The sequence below is a fragment of the Podarcis melisellensis genome (genome assembly GCF_964234715.1).
Source record: "Podarcis melisellensis genome assembly, chromosome: 13".
Lineage (NCBI taxonomy): Eukaryota > Metazoa > Chordata > Lepidosauria > Squamata > Lacertidae > Podarcis > Podarcis melisellensis.
Window position 1 is genome coordinate 37,421,284 of NC_138545.1, and position 18,544 is coordinate 37,439,827.

At 44.7% G+C, this 18,544-nt stretch overlaps 1 protein-coding gene across 4 annotated transcripts; it reads left to right on the forward strand.

Moving 5' to 3' along the window:
• Window positions 1-2,848: 2,848 nt before the first annotated feature.
• Window positions 2,849-18,126, forward strand: NOSIP (nitric oxide synthase interacting protein). Of its 4 annotated transcripts, XM_081884393.1 has the most exons (10): window positions 2,915-2,967; window positions 3,741-3,847; window positions 5,909-6,026; window positions 6,872-6,977; window positions 7,829-7,910; window positions 9,016-9,157; window positions 10,915-11,021; window positions 13,797-13,984; window positions 15,257-15,365; window positions 17,754-18,126. In XM_081884393.1, exons 3-10 carry the CDS (start codon window positions 5,957-5,959, stop codon window positions 17,823-17,825), a joined length of 876 nt encoding a protein of 291 aa, XP_081740519.1. In that variant the 5' UTR covers window positions 2,915-2,967; window positions 3,741-3,847; window positions 5,909-5,956; the 3' UTR covers window positions 17,826-18,126. The 4 variants fall into 4 exon arrangements, with proteins under 4 accessions (XP_081740517.1, XP_081740518.1, XP_081740519.1 ...); XM_081884391.1 differs by lacking the exon at window positions 3,741-3,847 and having other exon boundaries at window positions 2,849-2,967; XM_081884392.1 differs by lacking the exon at window positions 3,741-3,847 and having other exon boundaries at window positions 2,854-2,967; window positions 5,913-6,026.
• The last annotated feature ends 418 nt before the right edge of the window (window positions 18,127-18,544 follow it).

Genomic DNA, 18,544 nt, shown 5'->3' on the forward strand with positions numbered 1-18,544 from the left:
AACATATAATGATATGACAGTTCTGTAATGGCTCATTCACACATATAAGGAATGATATTTGATACTCTGGGTCATGGGCGAAGCTAGGATTTTTGTTGCGGCGGGGAAGCCCTTTTGTTGGGGGGGGGGAGAACCTTAGCTATGTATTTTTATTGATTTTCATTGATTTAAGGGGGCACAGGGAGCGGCATCTGCCCCTCCCTGCCCCCCCGCCCAGATTCCAAGTTCTTTTAACGCTTTTCTTCCACAGTTCCACCCCTTCACACTCACAGGCATCGCTAATCCATGTTTAAAGTGAAGCAAAATCGAATTAAAAACACACAACAAAACCATGTATGCACACACACCTCTGTTTAGCTGCACAATGGAAGCTCAGCACAGAGGCATAAATTAGACTAAGGGTAACTTTGTTTCTGCCATTCTTTCTTTCACCAACACCATTCTGCCCCTGTCCCCGCCCCCCCCTTTATATTGTTAAAGGTGTCCCACTTCTCTAAGCAGGACTAAGTTTCAGGAGTACAGTGGTACCTAGGGTTAAGAACTTAATTCCTTCTGGAGGTCTATTCTTAACCTGAAACTGTTCTTAACCTGAAGCACCACTTTAGCTAATGGGGCCTCCTGCTGCCGCTGCGCCAGTGGAGCACGATTTCTGTTCTCATCCTGAAGCAAAGTTCTTAACCTGAAGCACGATTTCTGGGTTAGTGGAGTCTGTAACCTGAAGCGTCTTTAACCTGAAGCGTATGTAACCCGAGGTACCACTGTACAGCACTTAATCAGGTTTGGTTTCCTTTGGAAAGATACAACTGAAGGTTTATTACTAACCTTCCATTGATCTGGTTGCACTTCTTATATTGCAAATAGTTGCCTTAAGCGAGAAATATTTTTCCCCTATGTTATGCATGTTTATTTAGAAGTACTATAACGGGAGGCAGTGGAAGACAGGCGTGCCTGGCGTGCTCTGGCCCATGGGGTCACAAAGAGTCGGACACGACTAAACGACTCAGGGGCGTCTTACCCATAGAGGCTAGTGGCGCGGGGTGCCAGGGTGCCAAGTTCTGGAGGGTGCCAGGGAGGCTGGATGCAGTGTCTCCTGGCATCAGCTCACCACCCTTGCCCGCCTCCGTCATGCTGTGCCAAAGCAGCGCCACGCCCGGAGCCTCCATCTGCCGTGGCCAGCTGAGCCAGGAGGCACCGTGTCCAGCCTCCACCTCTGCTATCTGCCTCCTCCAGCTCCGCCATCCTCCCTAAAAAACTATGAGAAATAGGGGGGGGGGATTAAAGAAGGAGGAAAATGGAAATTGAAACCATACGAAGAAGTGAAAGAGCATGTTAATGATTGGTTACATTATTATCAGGTGAAGTGTTTAAACAAGATATCAAAGAAAATGGTTTCTGTGAAAAAGAATCGAGGTTTCAACAAGAAATATTGAATAATAATTTTAAAATTCTGTCAAAAATGTATAAATTACTGCTTGAATGGCACTTGAAAGATGAGGAGGTAAAATCAGTTATGATTCATTGGGCAAAAGACTTAGAATATAATATTCAGTTAAGTGATTGGGTCAAATTATGGAAAGAAGGTTTAGGACTTACTGCACGTAATGCATTAAAAGAAAACATGATGATGATGATGTATAGATGGTACATCACACCAGTTAAGTTAGCAAAAATGTATAAAGTCAGTAATAAATGTTGGAAATGTAAAGAAAAAGAAGGATTATTTTATCATATGTGGTGGGAATGTAAAAAGGTGAAATGCTTCTGGGAGATGATATATAATGAGTTGAAAAAAATGTTGAAATATACTTTTATTAAAAAACTGGAAGCATTACTTTTAGGTATTGTTGGAAATGATATAAACAGGAAATATTGTAATTTGTTTTTATACGCAGTTACAGGAGCAAGAATATTATTGGCCCAAAAATGGAAGCAAAAAGAACTACCAGCATTAGAAGAATGGAGGTTGAAATTGATGGACTACGCAGAATTAGACAAACTAACAGGAAGGATCCTAGACCGGCGTGACCAGAGGTTTACCGAAGACTGGACTAAATTTACTGAGTATTTGAAAGGCATTTGTGATGATCAGATTACGTTTGTAGGACTACAAAAAGTTCTGTGAGGAGTAATTTAAGAAATATTGTAAAAATGGAAAGGGAGGAATGATTTGTTAGAAAAGGTAAAGGCAATATTAAGTTAAGAATTGCAGGAGAAATAATCAAGACGGAAGGCTATCAGAGATGCTGAAGGAAGTCCAAACAAGGACATATGTATAATAATTTGTGTGGTATGTCTTAAAAAATTTTGTATGCTAAAAATAATAAAAAATATTATATATAAAAAGAGAGAAATGGGGGGGGGGGGAAGGAGCTTTGCACCACGGCGCCAGATATGCCTGAAACGACTAAACCACCACAACAACATAAGAACCACTGCATTAAATGGGGTACGCCCAGCGCATAGGACTGCCACATATATATATATGAACTGTATATGTGTGTGTGTTCAATACTTTTCTCATATATATATATATACACACACACACAGTTTATGAAAAGTATGTATATTATATATGTATTCATACATACATGTGTGTATATGTATAAGGGATACATATATATGTGTGCGTGTATATATATACCGTATATATATATATATATATATATATATATATATATGTATATGTATGTGTGTGTGTGTGTCTTTCTCTTTCTCTCCCTCCCTCTCTCCCTCCCTGAAGGCATTAAACAATAACAAGCCTCGGCTTATGGCCTCCTTTCTACAGAGGAACCTCAACGCCGCGGCCCCTCTGCCTCCCGCACCTTGTTTCCTCCGTGACGGGAACAATTTGGCTAATGCACAGCTCCAGAGCTGCAGGACTTCAAAGTACTTCCGGAGGTTATGCACTTCCTGCTTCCGGATCCCTTGGCGGAGGTGGGGGAAGAGAGAAACGTTGCCTGTTTTACGGTAAACCCCCAGCCCCCCACCCCTTATGCTGGGCAGAGAGGAAGGTGCGCGGGTGTCGGGTGTGGGTTGGGACCAGGAGTTGGTAGCGGGGTTGCCAAGTTTTGAACTCGTGGCTGCAGCTGTGCCTTTCGCACTGAATAACACATGGTCTCCGCTCCTTGAAAAGCTTCACCGACTGAATTCCACGTATCGCTATAGATGGGGAAGGCGCAAGGGCAGGGCTGGGCTACTGTCGTCGTCGTTTTCTAGCCCAATCATGTTATTTATGAAATAACCTATTTATTTTAACGCTGTACTGTTTTTAACACTTGATTGGGAGCCGCCCAGAGTGGCTGGGGAAACTGAACCAGATGGGCGGGGTATAAACAAATAATAATGATGATGATGATGATGATAACAACAACAATAACAACAAAAATAACAGTAAGGTTGCCAGAGGGAGGCAAGGGCAGCCCCGGTTCTTGTGAGAGAAACATTGGCGCCAGAGATGGATGGAAATGGTGACAGAGCAACTTATGTTCGTGTTTCTGGGGGAATGATTACGTTGCTGGTGCAAATGAGGACTGGAAACTTGCTGGGGAAACCGTCTTGGGAAGAGCTTGTGGCGGGTGTGGGGGTGAGTGGTGGGTGAGGAATGTGCTGGCCAGGTGAAAAAGTGGCCAGGGCTCCAGCACCTGAAACCATTTCGTAGAAGAGGCGGTTTAAGTGCTTGCAGCATTTCGTGCAATGTTATAGCTACTGGCTGACATTTTACCCTTCGATATGATTAAAAGGGGTTGCATCTGGGTGCCCGGAAGGGGAGCAGGGAGGATCACTGAGAAAGAAGGCTTATGAGGGTGCAATCAGAAGGAAGTCCCACTGAACCTTCACTTACTCCTTGGTAAGTGTGTGTGTAGGATTGCAGCCTAAGGTAAATAAGTTAGAGTACTTGTGAGCCAGATAAGGCTTTGAGGGGTAGAGGAGAACGCAGTTGTCAAATCGGTGATATTGAGGTGGGAAGTGTTTTAAAATTGGCAGAGAGGATATGGTGTAATGCAGAAGGTGTGCAAAATGGAGGCCTAGTGCAGTGGCAAGGAGGAAGCTAATAATTTATGAAAGACAAAAATGTTGAGGGATGCTATAGTGAGTTGTCAGTTGGGGTGTTTTGTATCTTTCATTGAGGGACACTGAACTGTGAGACTTTCAGGTACTATGCTGCTTATACCTCTCCAGAACTTTTTAAGAACAGGATTCATAACGTTTATAATCCTTGTATTAATTGCTCTGCCGGGGAGTTTGAGATTTGTTGTGTGTTGGGGATTTTAAGTCAGAACGCTCTTTGGGGAAATGGAAACACAGGCAGGAATGAAGTTGTCTGGGAGCAATTTCTTGATATTAATTAGTGATATCATTTGATGTTTCTCCTGCAAGACTTAATTCTGTCGCAGACTCTCATTCTTGTATTTGTTTGGGAATAGCAGGTAGTATTGTCACTGGTAAATGCGTTTTGGGCATTTTTACAGGAAGATAGCATGGGGAGCAATTATTTCCCCACCGCTACTTGGTTTGTAAGGGAAAAGGGATTGAGAGTGATGTGGAGGCAATTCTCAAGTAGAGGGTTTTAAAAGCTATCAGATGTTTAGATCATTTTAATGATTGTATGTGCTGTTGGGGAGGGGCCAGTGGTCAAGGATGGTGGCACTTGTAGTCCAGCAACCTCTGGAGGGCGACAGTGCTCCCACCCCCTCATATATAGATGCTAGCGAAATGGTTAGCTAACCTCCGCTAGGTGGCAGTTGTACATCTTGTGCCATTAAACAACAGAAGAAACCACTTCTGTTGCTGGTTTTTTAGGGTGTATCTGACCTTTCCTTTTTGGGAGTGTGGCTCATAATGAATGTATCCCCCCGCCTCATGTGAAGAGGGGTGAATTTCAGTGGTCTCAAGACTTGGTGTGACTGAGATCCTAGAGTTCAAAATAAGGAGAACTTGAGAGCTGTCATCCCATGAAAGAAGGCACATTTGAGAACAACAGGCTGGGTTGTGGGACAATTGGTAATTGATACCTTGGCGTGACAGGGATGCGGGTGGTGCTGTGCCATAGAGCCTAGGACTTGCTGATCAAATGGTCGGCGGTTCGAATCCCCGCAACGGGGTGAGCTCCCGCTGCTCGGTCCCTGCTCCTGCCCACCCAGCAGTTTGAAAGCACGTCAAAGTGCAAGTAGATAAATAGGTAGTGTTCCGATGGGAAGGTAAATGGCATTTCCGTGCGCTGCTCTGGTTCACCAGAAGGGGCTTAGTCATGCTGGCCACATGACCTGGAAGCTGTACGCCGGCTCCCTCGGCCAATAAAGCAAGATGAGCGCCACAACCCCAGAGTCGGTCATGACTGGACCTAATGGTCAGGGGTCCCTTTACCTTTACCTTACCTTGGCATGACAATGAGAGCTCCTTGGTATTTAGGATGAGCAGGGAAAAAAGAATAGACAGTTTCATCCTGTTTGTTTAACACTGGGGAATTGCAGGAGGCGCAGCTTGTCTTTCGGGGGGGGGGTTAAAGCTGTACCTGTTGAAAATCACTCTGCTGCACAATAATTAAAGGTACAGGAACCCTTAACAAAATATTTTATGAATGGGACATGAGTCTGCCTGCGGTAGATTTGGGAATGTAGCGGGGGGATAGATTTGGAGATGTTAAAAGTAGGATTCTTGAATATCCAGAGAGGAATCTTTGAATCCTCCAGTTAAGAAGGTGGGTGCAGCCTGTTGAGCCACCCCATGACCATTTCTTGAGCTTTCTGTCCATCTACCCCATTCCCCCCTCCTTAATTCTCCCCCTTCCAACCCTGTGGCTCTTCTAACCTGCATCCGTATCCAACACAGCCCATGAGCTTCTTTGCATCTAGTACTGTATTGTATCAGGCCCTGACAATGTGCTTAACCAAAACATATCTTTATGAAGGCAGGGAGGAGCTGCCGGCTTCTTCCTGGATTGCCCATCTAAGCCGGCATGACGCGCCATGGCAAGAACTGCACAGCAGGAGCTGTCTACACCTACCATGAAAAGAAAAAGGACACAGGTGAGGAGGCTGCTTTCTGTAGGACTGGATTGAGACTTGAAGGGTTTCAGCAGTGCTGCAGGGGGAACCTTGTGATACAATGGCAGTGGTGGGGGCTGCAGGTGAGGACCCCAGGATTCTGAATGAAGGGGAAACCCTGGCTAGGTTTGGGAGAACAAAATTGTGAGTTGGGGCAACTAAAACCAGGACTGTTGCTAGATAGGGAAGTTGAGACAGAATTTGAATCTACAGGGGAAGCTGGGGGTGGGGGGCCTTAGTGAAATCTACAAGCCCTACTACCACCCAACTCTCCTTAATTGTGAAAATGGTTCTCCTTCCCCGTAGCCTTCATAAAAGCAGTGGTTTAAGGGAGGTACCACAAAGACCTGGGACCAGCAGCCTCCCTTTCACCACTATGGAATTTGAGCACTGCTCCAGGCCTAGTGCAGTGAGAGAATAAAGGTCAGAACAGGGAGGCAAATCACTGGTACGTTTGCTTATAGCCAGGTGAGAATTGGGAGAAGCTCTGGGATAGTCAAGAGTATTGGGCACACCCTGTGGTCTGATTTAACACCACCCAGTGTTTCATTGAAACTCAGGTGGAAATTAAGCTATGCAACTCCAAGCTAATTCCGCCTTCTCTCTCTATTGCTGGAGGAGATTATGGGTTGCCAGCCCTTAAACTCTTAGCAATCAGGTGAGCAGTCCTGAGCAGGTCACTTGACAACCTGGGCTTCTCTGGGCAGATATTTTACCAACTGTTTTCCCTTTCTGGATTTAGAGATTTAGCAGAGCCGCTTAGGCAGGCAGGCTCTTTTCATTAATGTGGCCTTAATGTGACCATTGCTCCCCCCCCCTTTCCCCAGCTGCCTCTGGATACGGGACCCAGAACGTCCGTCTGAGCAAAGATGCTGTCAAGGATTTTGACTGCTGCTGCCTCTCCCTGCAGCCCTGCAAGGACCCTGTTGTGACGTAAATATCTGGCAAGGCCCACGGGAGACTCTTCAGTGTATTAAACTGGAGATCTGCTACACTACTTAACCACTTGCCTTTTTTGTAGTTCGCTAATAAAGCAGTGGATCTCTAACCACTTGCCTTTATTAGTTCGCTAATAAAGCAGTGGATCTCTAAACCTGGATCCAACATGCATGCACACACACAAAGTTGCTTCTTTCATTGACTCGCAGAGTTAAGTGAAATTATTTGTTCACTCGCTATATATGTCTGTTGAGATAATAATTATTTATGTTCATTTTCATGCAAATTCCTGTACGGTTGTACCTTGGATCTCAAACGCCTTGGCTCCTGAATGAGCAAAACCTGGAATAGAGTGTTCCAGTTTTCGAATGATTTTCAGAAGCCGAACGTCCGGCGCTGCTTCCGCGGCTTCCGATTAGCTGCAGGAGCTTCCTGCAGCCAATCAGAAGCCGCGCTTTGGTTTCCAAATGTTTTGGAAGTCGAACGCACCTCTGGTACAGATTCTGTGTGACTTCCAAGGCATGACTGTAGAGTCAAATTCTCTTCTGCCGCTGGGAAGCGGTGATTACATTCCCATTTCACAGGTGGCAAATTGTGGCTAACATATACCTGTCCATAACTGAGCAGGAACTTGAACCCCAACCAAAGTCTAGTATTTATCACAGGACTATAATGTCCCATTCTGCTGTAGAATGATATCTTGGTTTGGTGGCATGACCTCCCAGGTGTACCCTTGACCTTTGTGGTTCATATGGATACTCCTGTGGTGCTCTGCAGCTTGCATGGGAGCCTTTATGGAAGTGGCATCTAATTGTGATTCTCATCCTGCCTGTGTCCCTCTCCAGCCCTGATGGATACCTGTATGAGAAAGAAGCCATCTTAGAGTACATCCTGCACCAGAAAAAGGAGATTGCCCGGCAAATGAAGGTAACAAGAGAAGTGGCTAGTATGCTAATCTGAAGAGCCAGATTTGTATGTTTAATAGATGGGTGAGCGAGCACTGCATCAATATTTTACGAAAGGGGAGGAGAACTGGTAAAATGAAATATATATGCCAAGCCACATGGAAACCAGGCTAGTTGATGTAGAGATCTTTTTAATTTGTGTGTTTGTTTTCTCCCCTGCCTCCAAGGAGCTCAGGCTGGGGCTTCCATCTTTGTTAAGAACCTGTGCGAAATAGGCTCGCCTCGCATAGCACCCTTCCTTTCGGGATGTTCTCCTGTGTGCCTTGCTTCTGACCCAGTGCAAGACAACCATATAGGGCAGGGAAGAGGGCACTTAAATCACCACTCTTGCTCCAGTGCCTTCAACAGGAATTGCCTCTAAGAACCAGGAGCTACTGATGCCATCTGCTCAGTGGGGCCTACAAGTCTAAGGGGAGGACTTCACAGAAGGGGATAACAGAAAGTGTAGTGAGAACTTTAGAACTGTGATGGTTTAAAAAGGTAAAGGGACCCCTGACCATTAGATCCAGTCGTGGCTGACTCTGGGGTTGCGGCGCTCATCTTGCTTTATTGGCCAAGGGAGCCAGCGTACAGCTTCCGGGTCATGTGGCCAGCATGACTAAGCCACTTCTGGTGAACCAGAGCAGCGCACAGAAACGCCGTTTACCTGCCCACCGGAGCGGTATCTATTTATCTACTTGCACTTTGACGTGCTTTCAAACTGCTAGGTTGGCAGGATCAGGCACCGAGCAACGGGAGCTCACCCCGTCGTGGGGATTCAAACCGCTGACCTTCTGATCGGCAAGCCCCAGGCTCTGTGGTTTAACCCACAGCACCAATTGTTGCTTAATAGGGTGGTTTTCTATTTTTTAAAAAAATGTAAAGTGCTTAAGGTGGTACTCCAAAACAGCTGAAGGCTGCTCTGTGCTTTTTTGCTGATTTCTTTTCATGCCCAATGCCTGTTCTCTCTCTTCACTTTCATTGCATCTCTCTCACTTGGATCATAGCAAGGAGTGTGCCCCTTCCGTATTTTAGCAGGAGAGCTTTGTCTTTGTCGTGACAGTTTTTATTCCTGTGCCCAACTGCAGGCCTACGAAAAGCAGAAGAATGAGAAGAAGACGGAGTTGGCGGAGTTGAGCAAGGCTGCCAAAGAGTCCAAGGTGAAGAATTTCCTCGACAAAGAGATGAGCATTGTCAGCAAACCTCTCAACCCCTTTGATCGCAAGGCAGGTAAGTGTGAAGATTTGGGACAGGGCCGAGCGACAAAAGTGTGAGAAATAAGAAAAGTGTAAAGAAAATGAATTACACTTCCCAGTTACTCCTTAGACAGAGCCATGTACATCTTTCCTGTGCTTCATAGTAATATTTTCCCCACCCTTCTGCGTTCTGGTCCTATTTGTTCGGCAGCGATGAAGTATTTTTAGAGATGCTCTTTGGTTTTCTTTGGGTTTTGGCAGTGCCCTAAAACACAGCACTGTGGCTCGAGTGTTGCTGGATCACATGCTGTCCACAGTTTATCTCCCATTGCCACAATCACACTGGTTTTTCACCCTGGTTTAAAGTTCTTCCCACATCTCCACAGCGCCCCCTATTCTTTGTAGCTCTCCGGCTGTCAGCCTCTTTGAATATTTGTCTCTAACCCACACAACTCCTCATGTGTGAAGTGAAACTCCTGGGGGAATTGTGGGTGGCCACAATGAGGTGTGAACCCTTCTGTCAAACATGGAGCAAAGAGGGTTGCGTGGTCCTGGGTACCTGCTGAGTTTTGTTATGGTGTTTAAAGCTTTTGCTGGGGGTTGTGGTCAACTGAACTACTAGGGTTCAGCTTCAGGGATCCCTAAGGCAGTACTGGATCCTGTCAAAAACTCAGTAGGGCAAGTCTGCAGGTGAGCTCCAGTGTCCCTAATCTTGTACAGTAGGGTTAGGGAATCTTTTTTCACTCAGAGGGCTAGATCTTTATTTCCCTCCACGCCTACAAGCTACCTTCGACAGGTGGGTGGGGCCACCCACCTGTCCTTCATCTGACATCACAATGTGTTCAGGGGTCTGATAGGTGGGAGGGGACTGTTCTGCTAGTGCATTCCCCACAAGGAATGAAGCAGCAGGACTGAACTTTGCTCACTATCTGGTACAATCCTGCTCTCTTCAGGGGTCTGCTGTGTCAGCACGTTCCCTGCAGTGAACACAATGGCAAAGTGACCCAGAAACTACAACTAATCCAGAATGCGGCAGCTAGACTGGGAGTGGCCACCGAGACAATATAACACCGGTCCTGAAAGACCTACATTGCTCCCAATATGTTTCCAAGCACAATTCCAAGTGTTCGTGTTGACCTTTAAAGCCTTAAATGGCCTCGGCTCAGTATACCTGAAGGAGCATCTCCACCCCCATTGTTCACACTGAGGTCCAGCTCCGAGGGCCTTCTGGCGGTTCCCTCACTGCGAGATGCGAAGTTACAGGGAACCAGACAGAGGGCCTTCTCAGTAGTGGCGCCCACCCTGTGGAACACCCTCCCATCAGATGTCAAGGAAATAAACAATTATCTGACTTTTAGAAGACATCTGAAGGCAGCCCTGTTCAGGGACGTTTTTAATGTCTGATGTTTAATCACTTTTTTATTATTATCATTAATTCTGTTGGGAGCCGGCCAGAGTGGCTGGGGAAACCCAGCCAGATGGGCAGGGTATAATTTTTTTAAAAAAAATTATTATTATTATTATTATTATTATTATTATTATTATTTATTTAGCATTCTGCAGGATTGAACCTTTCCCCCTGCTTGTTGGCTGATATCCCCCAGTGGCCTCCACTGATTGGCAGGTGGCTGTGGTTTGGGAGAAATGTCCGCATGGGCCAAGACTGGCCTGCATGTTGAAGGTTTTCTGCTCCTGCTATACAGCCATGTCTTCCCACACACACCCTTAGATTTTCACCTCTTTCTTCGGAAGCTATGGGACTTAATAACTGCCCTGTTCTGTGGATTACAGGAGATGCTCAGCCAGGACCCAGCAATGAAGAGAAAGCCAAACAACTGCCCAGCTTTTGGATTCCTTCGCTGACCCCAGAGGCCAAGACCAAAGTCATTCCCAAGCCAGTGAGTACCTTTTGCCATTCCTTTTCCCGGCTCACGCATTGCCCCGTCTTCCTTAGGGAGTGTCTGCACTACAAATCTAAACCAATTTACCTGTCACAGTGTCTCCAACACACCCAGAAAATTGAAACTCTTGGAATAGAGAACTTCTGTCATGGTCACAAAACTGCACTTCCAGAGTTCTTGGGAGAAGTCCTGAGGCGTTAACTGCATTGAGCTGGTTGCTGTCTTTGAGATTAGGAAGATAGTGTCTTCCAGTTGAGATGGTCCTTTTTTGTCATTTGTTTTTTCCCTCCTGTGTGGCTGTGGAGTTGAAAGGTATTGAAATTGAAACTGAAATACTTTATTGTCACTTGTACAACTTGTATACAGTGAGATTACACGAGCACCCTCCACTCAGCTCTCTTAGTCTTAATTCCCCTCGTTTACTGACGCACACCCACCCAACCCGAAAGTCAGTTGCCCTGTTGTTATCTTTTCATTCAGCAGCCTAACAGCCCATGGATAGAAGCTGTTCTTTACCCTGTTGGTGCGACTAATCATGCTTCTATATCTTCTGCCTGATGGCAGGAGATCGAGAAAGTGCAGGCCAGGGTGTGAATCATCCCTGAGAATTTTCCTCACTCTCCTGAGGCAACGTTCTTCCGCTATTTCATCCAGCGGATTCACGTGACAGCCCATAATATCTTGTGCTGTATTCACCACCCTCTGTAGGCACTTCCTATCAGTTCATGTCAAACCAGCGTACCACACCGTGATGCAGTATGAAAGGACACTTTCTATTGTAGACTGGTAGAAGGAAATAATCAAATCAGAAGGTCGAACTAGTGTATTCCGCTGCTGTGAAGCTGGCAGCACAAGACATATGTCTACTAAGAAGTAAATGCAGTTAATTTCATGGAGGCTTACTCCTAGGTGAGTGAGTCCAGGACTGCCACCTAAGAGTGTTCTGCAGGCTTAATCTGCAAATAGACAGCTCCTATTAGCCCACCTCCAACATGGTCAGGGATGATGGAAGCTGTACTTCAGCAGCATCTGCAGGGCCATAGGTTTTTCACTTCCAATGTATTATGGTGAGCAGCAGCAAAGGATTGGGTTGGGTAACCTGCACCTTCAAAGGTACCCAGGAAGCTCCACCCAGTCCCAGTAATGTGAACTGGAAAATTTTCCCCAATAGGACATTTTGCTGCTACACTTTTCTATGAACATCTTTGATTTCTGAAAATGCATTGTTTCCTAAAACTTGTTTGTAATATAATGGATACAATTCTAGTAAAATTACGTGGTTTCAAAACTGGAATTAACTCCCCCCCCCACAGATGAATACACAGCTGTCTGTTGACAAACCAATTTCCAATACAATGCTTTCTTCTTTTACTTCCTTATAATGTTTACTTTTTATGCTGTTCAGCTGACGTGTCTTAAAGGTGATTCAATTAAAACAATTTCCTACCAAAACTTATAATTTGCTCAACCATCTAAACCACATAAAATCTACTCTCTTGATTTCCAACCCCCCCACCCCAAATAAAATATTTCAGCTACGGTACTTTTGGCTATGGGGGGTTGGGAGAATGAGATATAGTGCATACTTTTACTTTTAGATTTGATTACTAAAGCCAAATGAAACACTAAACTAGATCGTAATAAATTTTAGTATCAGAAGAAAATTCCCAGAAAATGTTCTGATACCTCTGATTTTTGTAAAACCCACATCTCACCTTTTTTCAGCATTTAAAGTCATGACTGTTAGATTTCATCACTATTTCCCCATTCTTTTTATACAAAATGATAATATAAGTAACTTGCATCATACTCTTACTTTACTTGCATGGGGTGAGGAATAAATAAATAAATGGGGAGAGGAGGAAACTCACTTTCCAGTTACAGTCGTACCTTGGTTTCCGAACAGCTTAGTTCTTGAACGTTTTGGCTCCCATATTCCACAAACCCATGTTCTGGTTTGACAATTATTTTTGGAAGCCGAATGTCCAATTCCTGCAGCCAATCAGAAGCTGCACTTGGGTTTCTGAATGTTTTGGAAGTTGAATGGACTTCCAGAATGGATTCCGTTTGACTTCCAAGGTACGGCTGTATTTATTTCCCCCACCCACCTGCACACTGCTGTGATTGCAGGCTTCCTCACCCCTCACATTGCCTTTCCAAAGCCAGGTAAACAGCCCTCCACCTTGCACAGGTAGGGGGCCAGTTCCAGGGGTCCCTGGTTTTATGGTTTTCTGCATGGTCCTCCAGAAGCAAACCCTCACATAAGATGCAAGTTACCTGTATTAAGGTTTAAGCTGAAATTAATTTTTCCAACCACACATTAAGTTCCCCTTCCCTCTGCTTCAAAATACTTTCATAACTTTATATTTGAATGTCCTGTGCAGGAGGTAGGGTGAGGGAGTCTTCTTATTGGCCCGAGTTTTTTCTTTTCTGATAGATTAAAAGTTAACCTTAGGGAGGGGAAGAGTTTAGCCACGGGGAAGTTTCTGTTGAGTTTTGTTCACTTTGATCAGCGCAGGCTGGAGTGTGCCCAGTTCTGATTCGCTGGCCATGAGTAGCTTCTGCTTCCAGGTTTATTCCCAGGATTTTAATATCTTGAGTCTCAAAATCTTCAGTATCTTGAATATTTGACCAAGCTCTGTAGCGTCCTGGAATTGATGGGTGTGTGTGTGTGTTTCAGACAGAGTGTCAATATTTGCTGTAAGCCATTTGCCTCTATTGTTTCTAATTCCTACTCTGCCTCTCAACTTGCTGTGCTCTTTGTCAATCTAGGACAAGTGTGTGTACTGTCCCATGAGTATGAAGCCCCTGAAGTTGAAGGACCTGATCCCAGTGCATTTCACCCCAGTGGATGCTAGCGTGGATCGAGTAGGGCTGATCAACCGGCAGGACCGCTACGTGTGTGCCGTCACACGAGACATGCTTGGAAACTCTGTCCCGTGTGCTGTTCTGCGTCCATCGTGAGTGATGGGATGGGACATTTCAGAGATGGGAGGTCTTCTTTTTTTAAAAAGTTTTTATTTATACTTTTCAAGATTATACATTTCATTAGTTTTACAATCAATTTAACACTTCAGAATTTGACTTCCTTCCCCATCTTTCTGCGGTTCCTTAATTATTATTTTTTAATATCTTCTGCATATCCGATTTGATTTCACTTGCCCATTTAATTATCTACTCTAAATATATGGGACGTGGGTGGCGCTGTGGGTTAAACCATAGAGCCTAGGGCTTGCCGATCAGAAGGTAAGCAGTTCGAATCCCTGCAATGGGGTGAGCTCCCATTGCTCGGTCCCTGCTCCTGCCAACCTAGCAGTTCGAAAGCGCATCAAAGTGCAAGTAGATAAATAGGTAGTGTTCCGACGGGAAGGTAAACAGCGTTTCCGTATGCTGCTCTGGTTCGCCAGAAGCAGCTTAGTCATACTGGCCACATGACCCGGAAGCTGTATGCCGGCTCCCTCGGCCAATAAAGTGAGATGAGCGCCGTAACCCCAGAGTCGGCCACGACTGGACCTAATGGTCAGGGGTCCCTTTACCTTTACCTAAATATATACCCTTGTGAAACTGCAGGTTGTCACAATAATCCTGCTAATGTTTTTATCTGTTTACAATTTATCTGTAAATATTCGGTAAACCATTTCCATTCTTTTATAAAAAAGTTTGTCATCTTGATTTCTTATTCCTCCGGTAAGTTTTGCCATTTCTGCATATTCCACGAGTTTTTGTATCCATTCTTCCTTTACTGGGACTTCTGCTTCTTTCCACTTTGGGGCAAGTAACATTCTTGCTGCTGTAGTAGCATACATGAATAAATTTCTATACGATTTAGGTAGTTCTGTCCCTAAAATTCCCAAAAGAAAACTTCTGGGTTTTTTTTTAAAAAAAGTTATTTTGAACATCCTTTTCAGTTCATTGTATATAATTTCTCAGTAAGTTTTAACCTTACTACAAGACCACCACACATGATAAAAAGAACCTTTCTCTTTACATTTCCAACATTTGTTCGATTTAGATTTATACATTTTTGCCAATTTACTTGGTGTTAGATACCAACAATATATTATTTTCATATAATTTTCCCTTAAACCCTAACATTATGTAAATTTTGTAGGGGATGGGAGGTCTTCTGCATGTATGCTGGATGTGGAATAGTTGTAAGTAGCAAAGTGTGGGAATCCAGGCCTTATACTTAGCAGCAAATAATAGGTGTGTCCTTCCTTCCTTCCCCAAAGGGGCTCTGTGGTGACTCTGGAGTGTGTGGAGAGACTCATCAAGAAGGACATGGTTGATCCAGTGAATGGTGAGAAGCTGACTGACAAGGACATCATCGTTCTACAGCGGGTGAGAGTGACTTTCTAACCTCCTTCTGCAATCCTTCATAAACTCCCAGTGCTTCCTCAAAAACTTGAAACCACACAAAGCCCCAAGCCCAGACGGCTTTACAGCATTATTCTATAGGAAATTCAAAGAACCCCTGATGCCCTACATCAGTGTTCCCCAACCTTGGGCCTCCAGCTGTTTTTGGGTTACAATTCCCATTGTCCTTGACCACTGGTCTTGCTAGCGAGGGATGATGGGAGGTGTAGTCCAAAAACAGCTGGAGGCCCAAGGTTGGGGAACACTGCCCTACATGACCCACCTATTCAATGGCATCATGAAAGGGGGGCCCATCCCCAAAACCTGGACCCACTCCAAAATAGTCTCCATCCCAAAACCAATGGAAGACAGCCTCAAAGTAGAATCATACTGCCCAATCTCATTAATAAACCAAGATAGTCACATCAATCTTGGCCAGCCGCCTAAGACTGGCTTTGTCCCTGGTCGCAATAATACAGACCCCATCAGGAAACTACTGAACCTCATCGAACACAGCAAGGCAACTAAACTCTCACTGACAATCATGTCCCTAGACATCCTCAAAGCTTTTGATTGCTTAGAGTGGAAATACCTGTTAGCAGTACTAACTAGCATGAAATTTGGCCCCAACTTCCTACAAATCCTCAAACAAATATCAACTCCCAGTGCTGTAGCCAAGGTGTCAGAAGGCATCATTTATTCAGGGTTGATTTCACCTTCTGAGAAATTAATCCCATCTTTATTTGTCACCTGTGGCTTTGCAGGAAGAGCCATTCCATGATGCTGAAGCTCTTCAGCTATGCTTTAGGAATCACTTCTTTCCTGCCCAATAGCCCTGCCCCATGTGATTGAAGCTACAGATGATCAACACATCCAAGTTTTCCTCAGTATTGCTAATCCCTTCAGTACAGTGGTGCCTTGGTTCTCAAACAACTTGGAACCTAAACACTGCTAACCCGGAAGTAAGTGCTCCGGTTTGGGATTTTTTTTCAGAAGCCAAACATGCTCCATTTTGAGTGCCACACTTCCGTTTTGAGCGTTACGCTGAGGTCTGTCTGTTTTTGCTATTTATTTTGCGTTTTTTCTTTTCTTTTTGCAGCTCTTTTTTGTTTTGTTTTTGTGACTGTGTGGAACCCAGTTCAGCTATTGATTGATTTATTGTGTGACTGCAGTACATTGTTTATAGCATTCATTTTATGGAACAATGGTCTTGTAAGATAATAAACTTCATGTTAAATTGCTGTTTTAGGGGTTGTTTGGAACGGATTAATCCATTTTGCCTTACTTTCTATGGGAAAGCATGCCTTGGGTTTTAGAACACTTTGGTTTTGGAACGGACTTCCAGAACGGATTAAATTTGAGAACCAAGGCACCACTGTACTATGTTCGCAGGATAAACCCCTGAACTTAGCTTTAAGCAGCACCATCAATTTACTCCAGTCATGTATTTGTTTACAGCATAAGCAATGTTCAAGATCTTTTCCGCAAGCCAAATCCAGAAGTGTTCCGCATTATTAGGGACTCCCAAACTACTTAACCCTCCCCAAAAAAACCTAATATATGTGAAGTGAATTTAGAGAACTGTAGCCTGCAGCTAGCCAGAGATCCATAGTCTTTGAGCTGAAATTCTCTATAGTCTCCTGCGTGTCAACAAACACGATACAAAAATAAAGGGTTGTGTGCTAGTGCTAGTCATACAACCAGTTAGTTGGCTACAACCCAAAGCCTTGATGATCCCTGAAATTCTGCATGCCCCGTTGCCCATTCATGAAGCTTGAAGTCACGTTAAACTGATGTTTCTGTGTTTTTAATCTTGAGCAAGCGGCAAAACATTCGTTGCCAGTGCTTTTTGACGCATGGGCAATAATAATTCTGGTTGCATCTCTGCTTAGATCTTGTCATATTTTGGCCCTCATGCAACAAAAGACAAACCAAGGTTTCATAGCAACATGGCAGGGAGGCACCTATGGAAGGGAGATATAAGTGGAAGGGAAGCTTTAGTTGGGAAAGACGCAGATTCAGGAGAGAGGGAGAGATCACAGGACCTCCCTGTGATGTCTGGAGGTTGTTTTTTTGTAAGGGATAATGAAGGGGGAATGGTTAAGCATCCTTCTCCAGGCTCCCAATTTCCCTTTGCAAATGCACCTCTCACATGCATTAGCATCGCAAGGTGAGATTGGAAGACTCTTGCTTTGCCTTATTCATCTGGGATTTGGAATCAGGGCCTGTTGCATGGCTTCACCTGGGACTTGAGATCCCAGAACCTCTCAACGTGTAGAATTCAGAAGCAGAACAGAGACAGTGTATGTCCCACAGGCAAAGCAAATTCCAAGTTCTACAGCTGCTATCCACCCTTGTCTTCTTTTCTTCTAGGGTGGCACAGGATTTGCAGGGTCAGGCGTGGAGCTGGAGGCCAAGAAGTCCCGCCCTGTTATGCAAGCGTAACATGTTCATGCGACTGTCTTTGTGGAAGAGAGGAACAGCCAGCATGCCGCTCTAGGCTGCCCAAGATGTGCTCCCTGAAAGCGCCGAACATTGCATTGGCTGGACTCACTTCAGTCTTTTCTGAGCCCTTGTTTGGATTAGTTTACGGGGCAGTTCACTTGTCTTTATATATCTTCATTCATCCCCCCCCTTTTCAGTGCATTTCTGCCACTTCCTTAACCACGCAAAGTCTCCTTTCATTTTTTTTAAGTGGATATGTTTTGCCATGGTGACAACGCACTTTAAAAATTCTTTGTAAACAGCACTGTGTCGGGGTGCAAGTCAGTGTCTGCTGTGTTCTGATACTTGCTCTACATGTTCAAAAGACAGAGAAATTGCTGCCGCCGCCCCCCCAAAAAGCACCAGTGCTGGTAATAAAAGCCAGAATAAATGAAGTTATTCATGCAAGGACAAGGAGACTTACACAGTCTACTTGCAGTCTTATACAGATCTACTTGGAAGTAGACCCCCTGGAGTTCAAGACGACTTACTCCCAAGTAGGGCTGAGCGATATCTGGTTTTTAACATCATGCTATATCACCAGCTAAACATCACAATATACTGATATATCACAATGCCTGAAATAAGGGTGGAGCTACGTAGAGGCATTGGCTGCCTTCATGTTTTTCCCCTGCAATATGATTTTTGCTGGTGCCTGCTCTTGTGATTTGCTTCCCCCT

Coding starts and splice junctions, on each gene's coding strand:
- NOSIP (XM_081884391.1), top strand. CDS start 5,957: ATGACGCGCCATGGCAAGAACTGCACAGCAGGAGCTGTCTACACCTAC. Junction 6,027..6,871: donor TGAAAAGAAAAAGGACACAG/GTGAGGAGGCTG, acceptor CCCTTTCCCCAG/CTGCCTCTGGATACGGGACC. Junction 13,985..15,256: donor TGTGCTGTTCTGCGTCCATC/GTGAGTGATGGG, acceptor CCTTCCCCAAAG/GGGCTCTGTGGTGACTCTGG.